Source organism: Podarcis tiliguerta (assembly GCF_965153285.1).
Source record: "Podarcis tiliguerta genome assembly, chromosome: 10".
Lineage (NCBI taxonomy): Eukaryota > Metazoa > Chordata > Lepidosauria > Squamata > Lacertidae > Podarcis > Podarcis tiliguerta.
The window spans coordinates 39,524,596-39,541,305 of NC_139543.1; the positions used below are offsets into that span (position 1 = coordinate 39,524,596).

At 41.9% G+C, this 16,710-nt stretch overlaps 2 protein-coding genes across 3 annotated transcripts in view; one reads left to right on the plus strand and one right to left on the minus strand.

Moving 5' to 3' along the window:
- The window catches only part of SNRPF (small nuclear ribonucleoprotein polypeptide F), a 228,166-nt gene that overhangs the window by 37,756 nt on the left and 173,700 nt on the right, over positions 1–16,710 (plus strand). The gene's annotated exons all lie outside the window — the stretch shown is intronic.
- Positions 613–14,561, minus strand: HAL (histidine ammonia-lyase). The gene is made up of 20 exons (XM_083401057.1): positions 14,168–14,561; positions 12,962–13,022; positions 12,773–12,800; positions 12,256–12,330; positions 11,935–12,007; positions 11,719–11,785; positions 11,476–11,513; positions 11,272–11,397; positions 10,673–10,812; positions 9,269–9,316; positions 8,331–8,478; positions 7,524–7,619; positions 6,868–6,926; positions 6,545–6,625; positions 5,710–5,775; positions 5,449–5,614; positions 4,262–4,396; positions 2,590–2,698; positions 2,404–2,473; positions 613–900 (listed from the first exon to the last, which is right to left on the minus strand). The coding sequence occupies exons 1-20, from the start codon at positions 14,412–14,414 to the stop codon at positions 742–744; spliced, it is 1,992 nt and encodes a 663-aa protein (XP_083257183.1). The 5' UTR covers positions 14,415–14,561; the 3' UTR covers positions 613–741.

Genomic DNA, 16,710 nt, shown 5'->3' on the forward strand with positions numbered 1-16,710 from the left:
GTATGTTTCCTTTGAGTAACAACCTCCTCTCCACAACATGATATGTCGTTTATAGAGATGGCTTCACAAAGCAAGATTTATATGGCCCAGGAATCAGCACATTGGCTTTTAAAATTTTTTTTGTAAGAGACCAAAGCTGGTATGGTATGGTATAGTCATCAGTCTCTGACTAGGATCTGGAAGACCAGGGTTTAAATCCTTACTTGGCCATGAAGTTCACTGGGTGACCTTGGGCCAGTCACTGACTCCCAGCCTAACCTCACAGAGTTGTTATGGGGATTAAATGTGGGGAGAAACTATGTATCCCACCTTGTGCCCCTTGGAGAAAAAGGTGAGATATAAATGCAATAAGGAGGAGGAGGAGTCTCTGTAATGATTGCCACATTAGATTTATTGTTTTTATAAATTAAAAAAAAAGCTAGCTAATTTTAATTGGCTAAATTATAGTTTGATGTTAGTGCGGTTAACTCACAAAATGAGCCACATCTCCACAGGTTTTGTCGCAGCCACCCATTTGCTACAGATAAATTTAACATTCACCTTGTTTTTGTACAAAGTTCAGCCATTGTGAAATCATTCAAACTGATATGGCACTTTCTCAATGCCCATGAATATTTTCGGCTTTGGAATCTTTTTATTTTTTGGCCTTTGGCATAAAGTACAGAATACGGGAGTTATTAAAAACACACAGATTTTGCTATCAACTGAAGTACTGGGGTTCATTTCTGATAGCATTTACTCTTAATCAAATTCTTCTGAGTCGCTATGATGATGTTGGTGGCGACAGCGTGAGGCGTTTTCACTTGCTGCTAATGAAAAGGCAGTAGGGGAGATTGGCCTGGACTCAGGAAGGTGCTCCCTTCTGTATTTTTCAATGTATGGTTCAGCTACTTCCCAAACCTACAGGTAGGAAGAGAGAGAAAGTAGTGTCAGAAGCAAAGGGCAAAGATTTAGATTTTGGACCAAAATATTGACAGACAACATTTCTTATACATGATCCTAATCATATATTTAAAAACCATTGGTGCAAGTTAGCAAAAAAAAACTACTTTCAGTGGAAATGTACAGTGCAAACATCTGGACAAAGTAGCCCCTGTGGGTATGCCCAGATGGTGGTTTCTGAAGAGGACTGATATGTGTCCAATGTACGTTGCCTCCATACTCCATTCCATCACTCTCTACAAGGACACACAAGACCGGCTCTATAAGGGAGGGAGGGGATGAGGGAGCTGCATTTTATGGTGGGCCCACTCTTTAGCAAACAAATGCCAAACACAGCACAGGAGGCTGCTATCATTTCCACCCACCCCCTTCTCACATGCTGGAACTAATACTTGAGAAAAATATATCCAGAGGCTGTGCCTGGCCTTAGAAGACTGTCAGGGACTCAGATATGCTGAGGGATGGCTTTGTAATATGTATACTAGCCAGATGGAGCACGTGCAACATGTTCTTTTTGAACAATAAAACACACTCAACACAGAATGATCAAAAACAAGATTCTCATTTCTTTATTATGAACTTCCTGTCAGAAGCTCAAGCCTCCTGCAGACATGCATGTTAATTCAGCTGTGGATTCCATGTGGTCTATGGCCAGACATACAGAATATGACTTGCCATTTGTAACACAACTGCACAGGCTTCTAGTCCACTAAGAAGCACAATTTGAAGTGTTGGCTTTGACCTCTAAAGCCCTTTGTGTCTTAGGGCTCTTTGCTCCCACATGAACCTGCCCAGATGTTAAACTTCCTAAGAGGTCCTTCTTTCAGTACCTTTGCCATCATCAGTGAGATTGGTGGTGACCTTTGATTGGTCCTTTTTAATCACCTCTGCCCTGTCTTTGGAAGATTCTCCCCAGTCACCTTAATCCAAGTTTTGCTATTTTTGTTGCCAGGTGAAGACCTTTTATTCTTCCAGGCTTTTTAGATGCTGTCTTAATCTGACCTGGCTCTGGTATTAATATTTGGCTTTATTGTTCTGCTAATTATTTATTGTCTTGTGTATTTATTGCATGCTTTCAATTTCTTTGATTGTGAGCTGCTTTGAATAGTGGGAAAGAAATATTTGGAATAAATAAACATGGTTCGCTTGCCTAGCTACAATCTGTCTTTCACTTTATGATAAGCATGATTTACTTTCTCTAACCCCAATCACTCAAATGTTTGGTGGTAGACTTGTGGTGCTGAACAAGTGTCAAAGATATGGTTTCCTCCAACCTGTTTTCCTAGATAGCAAATTAAGTCTGCTTGGTACAAGATTGTTTTCCTTCCTCATAGAATGTCGGAATAAATCATAAGCATGAGGGCACATATTATGCAGCTAGTAGCTAAACACACAAAGGAACTTTTAAAAATCATGGAGTCTCCTCATCAGACTCCATTACCTGCTAATATCAATACTTACCTTCTGATCCACAAGCAGTCTGTGAGCTGCCTCAATGTCTGGGGCCATGAAGCGATCTTTCATCCAAGGCCTGAAAGGAGACAAATTGAACAACTTCTAAATCTGCTAGTAGTGGTGGTAAGTGGTTAATGTTTGGCCAATGTTCTCAGAAGTTACCGTCTCTGTGCAAGTGTTTGTTTGACATACCTGACAACAGAGCGCACAAGGTCATAGACTTTTTCCAATGGGGTCGTAGTCCTCAGGGGGCGTAGAAACTCAATGCCCTGGCATGCTGCAAGGAGTTCTACAGCCAATACTAGTAAACAAAAACAACATAAAAAACCATGGCAAATTCTGGTCATTTTTAAAACATTTGATGTAAACAGATGAGGATGAGCTCTTAGGACTAGGGCTCACCATTAAATGGGCACATTGTTAATATGGGTTAACTGGATGCATGAAATGCAGAATCTTATATTTGAAGTGGTTCTATGAATTTAGATGCAAGTAAAAGACTAAAGAAACTTAAATCTACTTTCCTATGGAGTGTGTTAATATTGTGGCACTCTGTGAAGATATATATGCACATGTGAATGATCACATACAACCCAAAAGCATGATATGAAAAGCATGCAAAGATTCTAGAACAGTTTTACTGAGTCAGGACTCGAAGCCTTGGAAAGAGGAATTGTGATGCCAAGGTGGAGGTGAGGTTCTGCACCAAAGGCAGAAGAATTAACTTCTCCCCTGTGGCTTGGATTTCCTAAGTTCAGAAGTCAGATTAGTTTGCCTTACTGCCACAGGGGCCTAGGACTCGTCTGTCCATTCCCAACAGCAAGGGCTGGTGGACTGGCTGACTGGGCTCCCTTGCCTGCCTGCCTGCCTTCTTCGAGGCCGCCTCAGCTCCTGGCAACCTGGCCAACCCCAGAGGCACCATTCACCTACGGAGCTTGTAGCCAGGGCTGCTGCAACAAACAGCTGTGCAAGCCTTTGGGAGGCAGAGATGCAAGAGAGCATCAAAGGAGGGAGGGGAGGAAAGAGGGACAGAGGCCCGTGTTGCCCGCGGCACCCTAGGGTGCCACAACACACTGGTTGAAAACCACTGATCCATGCAATGAAGCACAATGAACCAGGATCTCTTCTTACACTGTCAGTCTAAGAAATGTTGTTGCCTGACTTGAAGCCCAAATCCGCTAGAGCCCCACACTTAGTTTAAAAATACATGTAGCAGCACTGACACCAATTTCTGCGTTCATCTATCTTCAAGAAGCCAACCGAGGAAGGCTGCTCCACTCTCTTGTACTGCAGGGCCTTTCCTGATCTCTTAAATAGTTTTCAGGTCTGCATTAAGTCTCTTGCCATTCTGACCCTAAACACTTTGGCATGAAATAATGCAGGTAATTCTTAGTATTATGTCTTGTTATTGACAATCCACAGCAGTTCCTCTAACATTTTCTGAAATTATTTGTTCTTTATAATTTATATTTGTTCCTACTTATTATCATCTTCATCTTATTTTGACAGTGTTTTTTATTATAAATTGCAATATATATATTTATGTATAAGTGTAAAATCCAGTCAAATGTATTTTTAAAATGCAAGCAATTCCCATCGTTTTCCATGAAGCTTACATCCAAGTCAGTGTGCTTAAGGTGGTATGAAACACTGGTCACACCCACACTATACATTTAAAACATATTTAAAGCACATGGCTTCTCCCAAACAATCCTGGGAACTGTAGTTTATCTGCCACAGAGCTACAATTCCCAGCACCCTTAGCAAACCACAGTTGCCAGGATTCTTTGAGGGAAGCTCTATGCTTTCTGTGTGTGGCGTAGATGTGACCACAGTTAATATCCAGTTGTGCCTATGACTTTACCTTGTTCAACGTGCTCAATGACTTTGAGTGCTTTTCTCGCAGCCCATCCTCCCATGGATACGTGGTCCTCTGTAGCGGCACTGGTCGAAAGAGTATCCACAGAAGACGGATGGCACAAGGCTTTGTTCTCGGAAACTGCAAAAGTCCAGTTTGAATAAATGGTAGCCTCTGAGGCAATCCACCATGTAAACCAGGGGTTGTCAACCTGGTCCCTACCACCCACTAGTGGTCGTTTCTAGATTCTAGGTGGGCGGTAGGGGGTTCTATGGCACAAGCTGAATCCTTCCATCGAACACTGGTGGGCAGTAAGGAAATTTTACCATCAAGGAAGATGCATTAGTGGGTGGTACGTATAAAAGGGTTGACTACCCCTGATGTAAACAATGCCCCACTTTGAGTAGCCGTCAGCGAGGGAAATGAGGAACCTGGAAACGCTTTTGTAACAGTATTCTGTGCAGAATCAGCAGCGTAATATCAATATATAGCATCCATAAACCTTCTTTCCCCCCAATGTAGAGGACACTCCAAAAAGTGCTCACACTGCCAAGGAGAAAGACAACAGGGGAAGAACACAAACACAAGCCCTGTATTTGTGCTTCCTATAAGCATCTGCCTGGATCAGATGAGCTTCTGGGTCTGACCTAACAGGGTTCTTTTTACCTGTTCAAAGCTTCCTATACATTATCTCAGCAATGTTTATCACAGTAATGCTTACAGGAGCCCTGCAAGGTATCCTTGTGCTGCCAATGGGAGAAAGGCCAAGACTGTGAATTAAGAGAATAAATGGGCAGAGAAGAGATTTAAACCAGAGATGGGCCATGTACACATTACTGTTAACTCTGGCTCCAGTGTGCTCCCTCCATTAAATTTTGAATCTGCGTACTCAGGACATTAGGGAATATCTAGAGCTATCCTGTAGTTTCTTGTAACGTACTGGTTGCATGTGATTTATTTAAATGCCTTGACATGCTAGAAATGACCTGGCTATTCCAGCAATTGAATTCGTGCTGGATCTAGGAATTAGGAGACACACCCCAAGTGTAATGGTCATGTGTACATAGCCCAAGACTCAAATACCTGAGAGGGAAATGCAAGAAGACTGGTCAGAGCAGCAGATTAACTCTGGAATATTGAGAGGTCTGTGTATTCAATCCCTCTGGCAGCCCCGTCAGCCATTTTGTACTCACCCAAGGATGCTGCTGTGCAGTGTGCAATCATGAATCCAGAGTTCAGACCTCCTTCTGTGACTAAAAATGGCGGCAACTCACTGAGGGATGGGTTGCAGAGCCGTTCGATCCTCCTTTCGCTAATCGCAGCAAGTTCATGGACCCCAATTGCAAGATAGTCCAGAGCCTGAAAGATATATATTGGTTTTTAGTGATGGTTTTTAAAGTCCTAAATTGTAAATACTAAAAAAAAAAAAGGGGGGGGAGAATGTTGTTAACTACCTTGGCAGGGTATTCACCATGGAAATTTCCTCCAGAAATTGTCTCCTTCCTTTCAGCAAAAACCATCTTAAGGAACACATTAAGGCTTCAACAATAGTGAGATTGGCCATAGCAAAGCCCAAGTTATTCATTTATTACTGAATTTGTTAGAACTATTTCTATTCTACTTTTCCATTACAAAAAAGGCACATGTTTAAACATGTTTTTAAACCAAGAATATATGTTAAAGAATATATATATTTCCAGAGGGTCAACAAAATACTTTATTTTTCATCTGGACCACCAAACTACAAGGAGTTCATACAGGACAGTGAAAGACCAGAGAGGGAGTTGATATAAGCCTCTTGAGGCAGGGAGTTCCAAAGGCTAGGTGTGGCCGCACACTCTCCTACATTCCTGCCAATCACACTCCAATACTTATAGGTTATAGAGAAGATCTCTCAGTAGATCATAATGAGCAAATAGGCTCATATGGGAAGAGATGGTCCTTAAGGTATCCTTGTCCTAAGCTACAGGTAGGTAGCCCATGTATCTGAAGAAGTGTGCAGGCACACAAAAGCTCATACCAATAACATACTTAGTTGGTCTCTAAGGTGCTAGTGGAAGGAATTTTTTTATTTTGTTTGTCCTAAGCTGTTTAGGTTAGGGCTTTAAAGATGATAGGCTTCAGGTAAGTTAAGAACGATACGCTTTAAAACTTACAACCTAAATGCACAAGTGTGCAGGATCACTTTTGTCTGACAGCTCCTACGGAAACAATGAAAGCCACAGGCCCATGTGGAACGGTGTGAAACATACACTTGACTCAGGCAGCAGAATTATGCAAAAAAGATACAGGATTGTCTGTTGCGCTGTTGAGTTCTGTGGTGATTATGTCCTTGACAAATGCTATCGTGTCATTCGCAACGCCATGAACCTAAAAGAAATTTCAGATATTAGCCACATATCCTACATCTTTGTAAATTACTGTTTTAAATACCTAGTTTTATTTCTGTCCTGCTCCTGGGACCTCCAAGCTTTGCCTTCCATGGTTCTAACTTTTGTTAAGAAGAACAGAATTCAGCTCACTGACAGATTTGAACCATTTTCTTTACATGTGGAAGTGATAATTGAGTTCCTGGCTACACGTGTCAGAACCAAGTTTACATTCAGCTTTACCTGAGGGCAGCAACGCAGTGTGTATGCATCTTGTACTCTATCACAAAATCGATGAGATTCTGCAACACAGCAAAATGAAAACTTATTATTTTAAGAAGAGGAAAACATAGCAAGGTTAGTATTTTAATACTAAACCTCTCTAGCACCAAGTCAAAATATGAGATTTTCCCTGGAGTATCACATGTTTGGATTTATGCGAAACGTTACAATCTGCTTCCACTTTTGTAGCTTATAGTGTATCCTGTTTTAAACGTTTTACAATAAGATTTAAAAAAGAAAATGAAATGAGATTTGCATATTGTCAGGCTGAAGTCTGACAGTTGGATATATTTAATGAACAATTTCATTTTTTTAATATTTGGGACCTTTTAGCAAGAAATGGGGGAGCAAAGTTCAAGGAAGGTCTTTCTGGTGACTGGACCAGTGCTGAAAACTCTGTGGAAGGGGCTGAAACAATTACCCAGCTGAAGAAGAGACATTCCTTTGGATTCTTGGCCTTTAGCAAATTATATCCAAGACTTAATAATTTTTTCTTAAATACTTTTGAGGGCTAGATACAGCATTTTAAAAATAAACCGAGTTGAAGTTATCTGATTGTTTATCTGATTCGTCTAAGTAAATATGCCAAGTATGTATCACCCAAAATGGCCACTCACCTGCTATTTCAGAGGGATGGTGATCAGAATCTAAAAGTGACCTGAATCGAAAAGCCACCTCTATCTGCCCTCGATGTGGTCGCAGTGCATGAATATCTGTTTTAAAATAAAGATAGAGAGTTACAGCATAACACTTATCCCCTCTCTTCAAATTAAGGACAGTTTTGCAAGCAACACTTGGACAGGTGTTTTAAGCCTGGGACTATAGTTACGTGAAATATACAGCAAAATTTTAAATTCAAACGATAAAACCCTAAAATGTAGCCATTTAATACATATGCAGCATTTCCCTGCTCTTTTGAAGAGATATGATCTGCAAGATGTATAGTGCAAGTAGCATCTGCAACAAAGGCTACAGTGTGGAGTGATTCTGGCCAGGATTTTAGCCAGCCATGCCCTTTCCAGTATATTCCATTCTATTGCCTCTCAGCCCATATCAGCTAACATTCAGTGACACTGAGCATGCACAGTCTCTCTCGCTTACATTGTTTTGGATGGTTCTACAAACTTTGTGGTTCTCCTAAGCCTACTGGTACCTGGCTATTATGTGTGGATGGCACCATTTTGGCTACTTAAGAATCCACACTTGGAGACTGAGATGTTGGAGCTTAGTATATATTTTTCCACAAGGCATAGCAGACACTAAAAGCAATGATGTTGGTAGTTCCCATGGTCACAATTCTGCTGGCACTATGAAGATCAGAATCACATCGTCACAGAAATGTGGGAGAGGCGACAAAGCAAATACCCAAAGCCCCAGATTTAAGTATGTTCTGTAAAAGTGACCTTAGAAAATGCAATACCAACCAGTATCAAAGGCTCTTGTTGTGCCCTTCAAAACTTCTAGCGTGAGGGCAGCCACTATGTCAGCTTGTCTAGCAATTGCACTGGCCCTTTCAACTGCTTCACATCCTAGAGAAGTAATCATTTGCGTCCCATTTATAAGAGCTAGGCCCTTCAAAGAAACAGAAAGCATTAATTTTCAGAGACTCTCTCTGTATAAAGACACATGCAGTTTCCCCCTCTCCCCTCACAGGCAATGGCTGGGGGGAAATAGGGACATTCCGGGATCAAATGAGAAGCTTGGATTGCTTATGTAATTCTGGCACAGTCCCTGGAAAATAGGGACATTTGGAGTTTATGAACTTGACATCCGTTGCTCTGGCCCCGCCCACAACTGTGGCCACTGGAGTGAAAAAGATTCTCCCAACCTAAAGCTGCTTCACCATAAAAGTGCCTTCTAGTGCAAATTAGAAATGCTCCCTTCGCCATCACGATACCTGTCAAGGCATCCCGATTTGACTGGGACATCCCGGAATTATAGAAGCCACCCCAGCTTCTGATTAGATCCCATAATGTCCCTTTTTTGGTGCTGCTCTTTATTGAGAGTCAGCTGGCTCCCACAAGAGTTTGACCCTGAAAGATTCACATCTTTCACGCAAAAGGAGGCGGCTGAGCTGGAGCCCATGGCGGGGGGGGGGAGGGAGCTGCTGGTGGTGCAGGCCAAGCCACCACCACTGATGGAGGAGAGGACAAAGACAGGGGTGGCAATGGGGAGGGGGAGGAGCCAGTTTGGGGCTCGCTGAAGGAGATGCTGCTGGTAACGGAGACAGGGGACTGGGGCGGGGAAACCCCAGCCAGCTCGCATGTGCATTTGGCACTAAAAAATGTGCACCCCAATTTTAGCTACATAGTACATGCCTCCGCCTACTGGACCATTGCTGAGATTCTATGCATTTTATTACCTCTTTGGGCTTCAGCGTAATTGGTTTCAGTCCATGAGCTTCTAGCACCTGTAAAACAGTATCAGTAACAAACTTATTGGGCTTATCTTTTGTTACCCCATAAATATTTTTAACTACTCTACCGAGAAGGAAGATTCCCGAGCAGAATTGAAGAAGTGGCTTCAAGGATGTTTCGACACCCATAGTTTTAAAAAACTAATGGTTTAAATTAGTAGTAGTTTCAGTTCCATACATGGAATCCCACTTCTGCATTCTTTTAACATGCCCTTTCAGGCTCATGTAGTTCCTCTAGTTTGCACCGGAAACAACATATTCGTTTTAGGAAGCCTCTCCCTATATCGCCTTACCAGCATAAAAATTAATTAAAAACATGACCCTGTGTTTGCTTCTGAGCTGCAATTCTGTGCATGCTCACTTGGCAGTGAGTCCCAGTTCAATCAGTGGGACATACTTATAAGGAAACATTACCACAGTTGCTATCAGAATTCATTTATGTTCATCACTTGAAACCATTTGAAGTTAACAGACCCTTTGCTGGCAGAACATTTTGGCTTCAGAAAAGTTCCAGCATTTGCATGCTAAGAATACACAAATCCTTTGCTTTGTCTATGGGTTATGACATCTATATTAAAACCATGGTAGACATTGTGCAGGATCATTTGCTCGTGCTACCAGAAAATCACGAGCAGCACTCAGTCACTGTCACTGAACAACAGAAGGGCACCTTGCCACTCCCATCGTGCTACAAAGCCAGCAATTCTGGATAGATTATTTCTACTGCTGTCTGTTCCAGTTCTTCAACTTGCAGTTCTCCATACATACTGGTCAGTAACATTAGAACACTAAAAGACTGGATGCAATCCCAATCAAATTTGTGCCCTTGCACTCTTCCTTTGGGGGGAGGGGGGATTAAAAGGTACACAGGTACAGAAATGCCATTGCACATGCCCAGAATGGAAAAAGTAAGTTCAAAGTGGGGAGTAGTGGTTGAAGGGAGAGGGCAGAAAATACAGCTTAGAAACATTCCATCAAAGAAAAAGTGGGCAATCTACGAAAGCTCTAAGACTTTGTGGGGGGCGGCAGGTGGGGCAGTGGACAGTGTGTGGATGGTCACGTGCCACTCAAGCACACATTAAAAATAAATTCTGAACGTTCAGTTTGTGACACAAAGCCCTCATATGTCTCCCTGTTGCACATCGGTTATAATTGGTCAATAACTCTTCCCCATTAAAATCTAGGACTGAGACCCTAACATTTACTTATAGGATTGCATTGTAAGAAGCCTAAATTTATTACAAATCATTAATCTGCAAAGCATCAGAACGAAACACCCCTCTTCACCTTTCACCATTCTCACGAATGCTTCAGCAAACCAAAAGGAAACAGCAGAACATTGTCTCTTACATATTTTGCATCAGCCCATCCACTCTTTGGAGACCACATCTTCCCTTCTCCTATGAGTCCCAGAGCAAGATGGGAAAGAGGGGCTAAGTCTCCACTGGCTCCAACAGTCCCTTGCTCAGGAATGTAGGGCAGGCAGGATGCTATAAGAACAGGAGGGTGAGGGAGACCTTGATTACAGAAATACACATACCATAATTCACCCTGCCCCTTGAATTTTAGCAGTGAGTTTTACTCCCAGTGACTAGAAGGAGTGCCCTATGCAAACCAAACTTGCCCGTTGCCTTTCATAGCTACAACATTCTATTGACCACCAATATCCCAAATGGCACTGCCCCTTTCAAGGAGACAATCCACAACACATTGCATAGGCCTTGCCTCTCTTGGAAAGTATAATCTGAAATCAATCTTTCTTTAGAAGCTCCAGGTGCAGGTTAAACTGCAAGGCGCAGGATGTCACCGCCTCTCTTTGCACAGTTCTAGGTACAAATGGGAAAGTTGCTGCATTTTTTTTGATGGGAGCTTCATCCCCTTTCAAAATTATGCCTATTGCACTGAAAGCTAAACCCTGAAAAAATGTGGCATAGCAGAGATTACTTTACCGTTAAATGCTTCAATGACTTGATGAAGAGTTTCCAGTGATATTCCACTGTATCCTTTTGCTAAGACATTGATCCTTAGAGCTAAGAGCATACGAGATCTCTCTGGAATCAAAGGCTTCCCAACACCTGCAAGGATAAACAACCACCTCAGTATAGCCTATAATAAATCGTAGGAAAGCATCGGGAAGATCTGCTCTTCCTTACCTGCAGAATGTGACCGAACCAAATTCACTTGAAGTTCCCTCAGAGAAAGAGAGAAAGAAAGAACACAATACAATTAGTTCCAACTGCAGGCAAAATTTTAAAGTTCTTGCAAAAACTGAACAAATAAAATTTTAGACAGAACCTTTACCCAATGGAAAGTAACCTCATTAAATAAAACATGTTAGAATCTGTTTGGCTGCATTTTCTATAGGTTTCTTTTATAAATTTTAAAAAGAGACATACCATAGCTTGCTGTTTGGAATAACAGTTCGTGCAAACTTCCCAAAACCTGTAGTAATTCCATAGACAACTAAAAGAAGAATGATAAAACAAATGTTTTACTTGCATATTTTAAATTAAAAAAAAATGTATTTGAATATATGCAATCACTTTTACATATACTGCAGCATTCCCAACTGCTCACACCCAATTTAAAAAAATAAAGTAATTAATGGTTACCTCTCTGTTCCTTTAGAATACTTTCAATAACATCTCTTGATTCTCTGACTTTAGTTTCAGCTTCAGGGGTTAACTAGAAATAAAATTGCCTTTATATATATTTTTATTTTGAACTAAAGTGCAAATAAAGTATCTACAAGGGTTGCTGTCCCTGTAGGACATTTAGGCAGAGGTCTAGGGCCCCACTCAGGAAAACATGCAGAAGGGCCCCCAGATACAACAGGGCTGGCTAAAACAGGAAGTGGGTCAAAGGTCCAGGGTCTAAAATCATCTAAATTCCACCCCTGGGTACTTTAGAGTTATAATCTTTCCAGTACTCACCTTAATCTTATACAGCCCCTTTCCTAAATTGACTAAATCCTGTGTTGTCAAATGGTTGCCATCTAAATAAATATACTATATAAAAGAACAGCATTAGAATAAGAGAATACGACATGGATAAGCGTAAATAACCAGTTGTGCTATGCGGACACAGTATTTATGTCTCTGTACAGTCAGTGTTGCTACATTGGGAATATCACATTTTCATGTAAGTGTTTAAAAGAACTATTGCAGTTAATTTTTTTCAGCACTTCAAAAATCTGCGACTATGTTGTATGTTGCATTACAGAATTGATTTTTTTTTTAAGTTCTATTTCGTTACTATTTATTGTGCAGCACAAGCCTGTTAATGTTTTCTCAGAAGCAAATCCCACCGTGTTAAATAGGAGCACAGGCACATAGCATTTAGCGTAGTATATATAGCAGACTTAGAACTTAACACATAGGGAGGAGAATTAAGGACAGGGAAAGACATAATTCAAACACCAGTTCTTCATAAGTTACTCTTGCTCCATACCTGCTCTGGTTCTCGATATTTACTATATCTGAAGCACAGCATAGGAAAATATATAATGTAATACAAGATCGTTTAGATTTCAGTCCACATTTGCGGGTATAGGAGAGACAACATGCAAAAACTAAGTGCCCTCGACTTATGAGGCCTCAGAAAAACAATAGACCACCACCACATTTTTAATAAGGATACAAATGAACACCCTCAGGCTGTGATGGAATGAAATCTGGGGACATTACATCTCCTTGTATCACTGAAAGGAAAGAGAGACAACCATCAATGACATTTTGGTTATTCTGTGGCCAGTGTAGTTATGCTTTCACAGGCTATCCCTGTAATCAGAAGTGTATTTTGCTAAGCATTTGGAATCGCTCCTAAACGCCTTTATTCCATTTTCCCACATGAGAAGCTGTGGCTCAGTGGTACTCTGGGAAACCATCTGTTTTACATGCCAAAAGGTCTGAGTTTAATCCCTGGCATCTCAAAGTAGGACTGGGAACTGCCTGACACTTCAAAGAGTAGCTGCTAGTCAGTGTAGACAAGATGAGCCAAGTGTCCGACTTGGTGTGAGGCAGCTTCCTGAATCTCTTTGCACTTCTGATTTCCAACCAGCAACTCCAGTATGTAAGCAACATATCAATGAGGCCTGGATGTGATCAATCTACTATATGATCCATATCAGTGGGGGTGCCTGATGCTTTACAGCAGAAGCCAAAAGACCCACAAGCTACTGCTTCAAAGACCCTATCAACTAATTTACGTATGGCAGTGAGTTGGAAACGAGGAGGAATAACACAGCACAAAATGGAAGCAATTGCTTCTTTTCTTCCTCTATTTGCTGTAGTCAAAGTCTGGGATGTTACAATTTATGAGATGCAGAAGACACCCCAGTTTAAGTCCAATGTATACCGTGGTACCTCAGGTTACATACGCTTCAGGTTACAGACTCCGCTAACCCAGAAATATTACCTCTGGTTAAGTACCCGAGGATGAGAACAGAAATCATGCTCCAGCGGCGTGGCAGCAGCAGGAGGCCCCATTAGCTAAAGTGGTGCTTCAGGTTAAGAACAGTTTCAGGTTAAGTACGGACCTCCGGAACAAATTAAGTACTTAACCTGAGGTACCACTGTATCTGGATACATGTGGAGTTTTCTTTCGGCCTACCAACATGGGAAATGGAAACAGCTTTCTAAGCAACCCTTGTGAAAATAACTGGCTGAAATACTGCACACTTAAAATGCATGCTAGTCCCCCCTAGACATTGATGGTATTTGGAGAGACTTCCCATCACAATATCAAAACATTTTCATTGTTTCCTGCCAAGCATTTCCCTTTAGAACTTCTCCTTAATATGTGCAAACATTGCAACTTGTGGCGTCTGGTCTTCCGCTTACTTACCAACTTCCACAAATTCATTGTCCTCGAGGGCGTCTTCCAAAGTATCGTCCTGATCCAGCAATCCAAGGCCTTTGCAACGGCGAACGTAGAATTGTACTTCCTCCACAGAACCAAAGCCTCCATTGTCAGGCTTGTTTTTCATGTAACGCCTCACGGCTTCTTTCCCCAGCCACCTCACTGTGCTTGCGCCACTTCGGCATGGCACAGCAAGCCATTCCCCGCGGACATGCACCGTGTACCTTGGCATGCTTGTCCTCTGCCTGGGCTCGTCCCTCCACTGCGGAGGGTCGGTGTGAGCACCGCATAGGTGTGCAATCTGCAGCACATGCCACCTGACTGAATTCCACTGTCCCAATCAGAAAAGGCTAAAAAGCTACACACCCACCCAAAAGTTCCCTCACTCTGCAAACAAGCATGTGTATTTAAGCCAAATATCAAATCACACACAACACGGGTGACACACCCCTATCACAACAAAGCAATGAGGAAACAGGAAAAGACGAATCCAAAGCTATGTACACATTGGCATTTATTCTGGACTCTGCGCACTCCCACATCCATACTCCAACCTTGCCCTACTAAATTCACTATAGAACTTCATCTCCTGATAAGTTCGGCAAACAAGACGTTTTCAGTTTTAGGAAGATGCTTCAGATGTTTTTTCATTGGGGGCAGGGTGCATGATTGAACCTGACCCATGGACCCTTCCAAAAATTTGTTATTTAAGCGGCAGTTGACATTTTATGCTGCTTCCCAATAGCCAATATGGCTCTACTGTCTTTATCCATTACAGTGGTACCTTGGTTTACAACCGTAATCCGTTCTGGAGGTACGTTTGTAAACCAAAACGGGTTGTAAACTGTTTCGCCCCCCAAAAATTGTTCGTAATCCAAAAAAAGGTTGCAAAGTACGGGACACGTACTTCCAGGTTTGATGTGTTTGTAATCCAAAACGTATGCAAACCAAGGTACCATTGTACTTTATTGTTTTTATTCATAGATTGCAAGTCAGGGTTGTGGATCTTTTTTTAGCTTAAGAGTTATTCCCCCCCCCCACCTTAGAGGAAGTCTTCAGGGGACCACTGACAACAGCGGGCAAATATATCTGCTGCCGTTGCAGAGCAGGCTGCATTTAAGCCCCTCTCTCTCTCTCCCTCCCTCCCCCCCCACCTCTCAATCCACCTGAGCAAGAGGAATTATCATAGTTCAAGGACACACTCCATCTAGGAAAAAGCAATGGTGAAAGGTTTACCATGCTTGTTATAAGCCATGCTGAAGGTTCTGCAGAGCCATCTGGCAAGGCGAAAAATCTCAAAAATCAAGACAAAAAATGGCAGCACTGGAGCTGGGTTCTGCATGTGCACCAGAAAGAAGTCAGTGAGCATGAGAATGTCATTATTCACCATCAAAGTCAGAACAGGTAGGTGTCTTATGCCACTGCACACTGTTATCAAGAAGATGGGACAAGCTGCAGAAATGTGATCTACAATTTATTACTTCTATGAGCTACTGCAATCCCAGCTACAAAATCAGCACTAGTCAACCATGGCAATTTAACAACCTTTAGACTTCAGCAACCTGAACAAGAGTTGTTTGTAGTTGGGCTAACTATTAATCATTAATTCAGATGTGTCTTTTGGGCACTGTATTATGTAAGTATACATTGTTGCTCTCACTGAACTGCTCTTAACTTAGGCAATTTCTGACTAAGTTGTTTTTATATCTGATTAAGTTGCTTTCGTGCCTGTTGGTACTTTTATTATTCTGCAATGCATGGGGGGGGATAGTGTTTATGCTGTCATAAAGAATACCACCGACTTACCTTACAGAACTGTTAACGATTATAACTAGGTGATAAAGGACCTTGAACATTTATGTAGCACTTTCAGGTCTTAAATGTTATTGCTATTTCATACTTGTTTGTTGTTAGCCACTCAGGGTTCTGTAGACAAGGTAATTTAAGTAACAAATATGGCAGAATTCTGATAATATGTATTTCCAAAACAGTGGGAAAGTGATGTTGCCATTATTTAAAAAAATAAAACTTCAATTAAGAACATTCAGGGTGGCTTACATACAATAAAACAGATTAAGTCACCTCCATGGAGAGAACATGACAAGTGAGATCAAATGGAGTTCAGAAACTTAACCGCTTTATCGTCCAGTGTTAAGGTCTCTAAGAGGGGTGGAGAATGGGCAGCCCTGAGACTAGATCAGACCTGCAGAACCTTCTGATTCAGGTCATGGTCCCTTTCACAACAGAGCATGGTGGAAAGCAACTGTGTTGCATACTCAGGCCTTTAGCATCTGCATGTGTCTGCCTGGTTCCTCGTCTCTTTCTCCTTATGGCAACTGGATTGCTGCAGGCTAGCAGCTTGCTGGATGGTGACTGCTTGGTGGGGGATGGAGACAAAAGGGAATGGAATGGAAGGGTATGCCTGAGAGTATATATATGGAGGGGAAGAGAGCATGTGCATGTTTGTGTTTCACACCCAACACCAGTTCTGGTCCCACCCACCACTGGGAATGCAAGGGCTAGACAGT

Coding starts and splice junctions, on each gene's coding strand:
- HAL (XM_083401057.1), bottom strand. CDS start 14,414: ATGCCAAGGTACACGGTGCATGTCCGCGGGGAATGGCTTGCTGTGCCA. Junction 11,786..11,934: donor TATTCTAAAGGAACAGAGAG/GTAACCATTAAT, acceptor TTCTTCTTTTAG/TTGTCTATGGAATTACTACA. Junction 11,514..11,718: donor ATTCCAAACAGCAAGCTATG/GTATGTCTCTTT, acceptor TCTTTCTCTGAG/GGAACTTCAAGTGAATTTGG.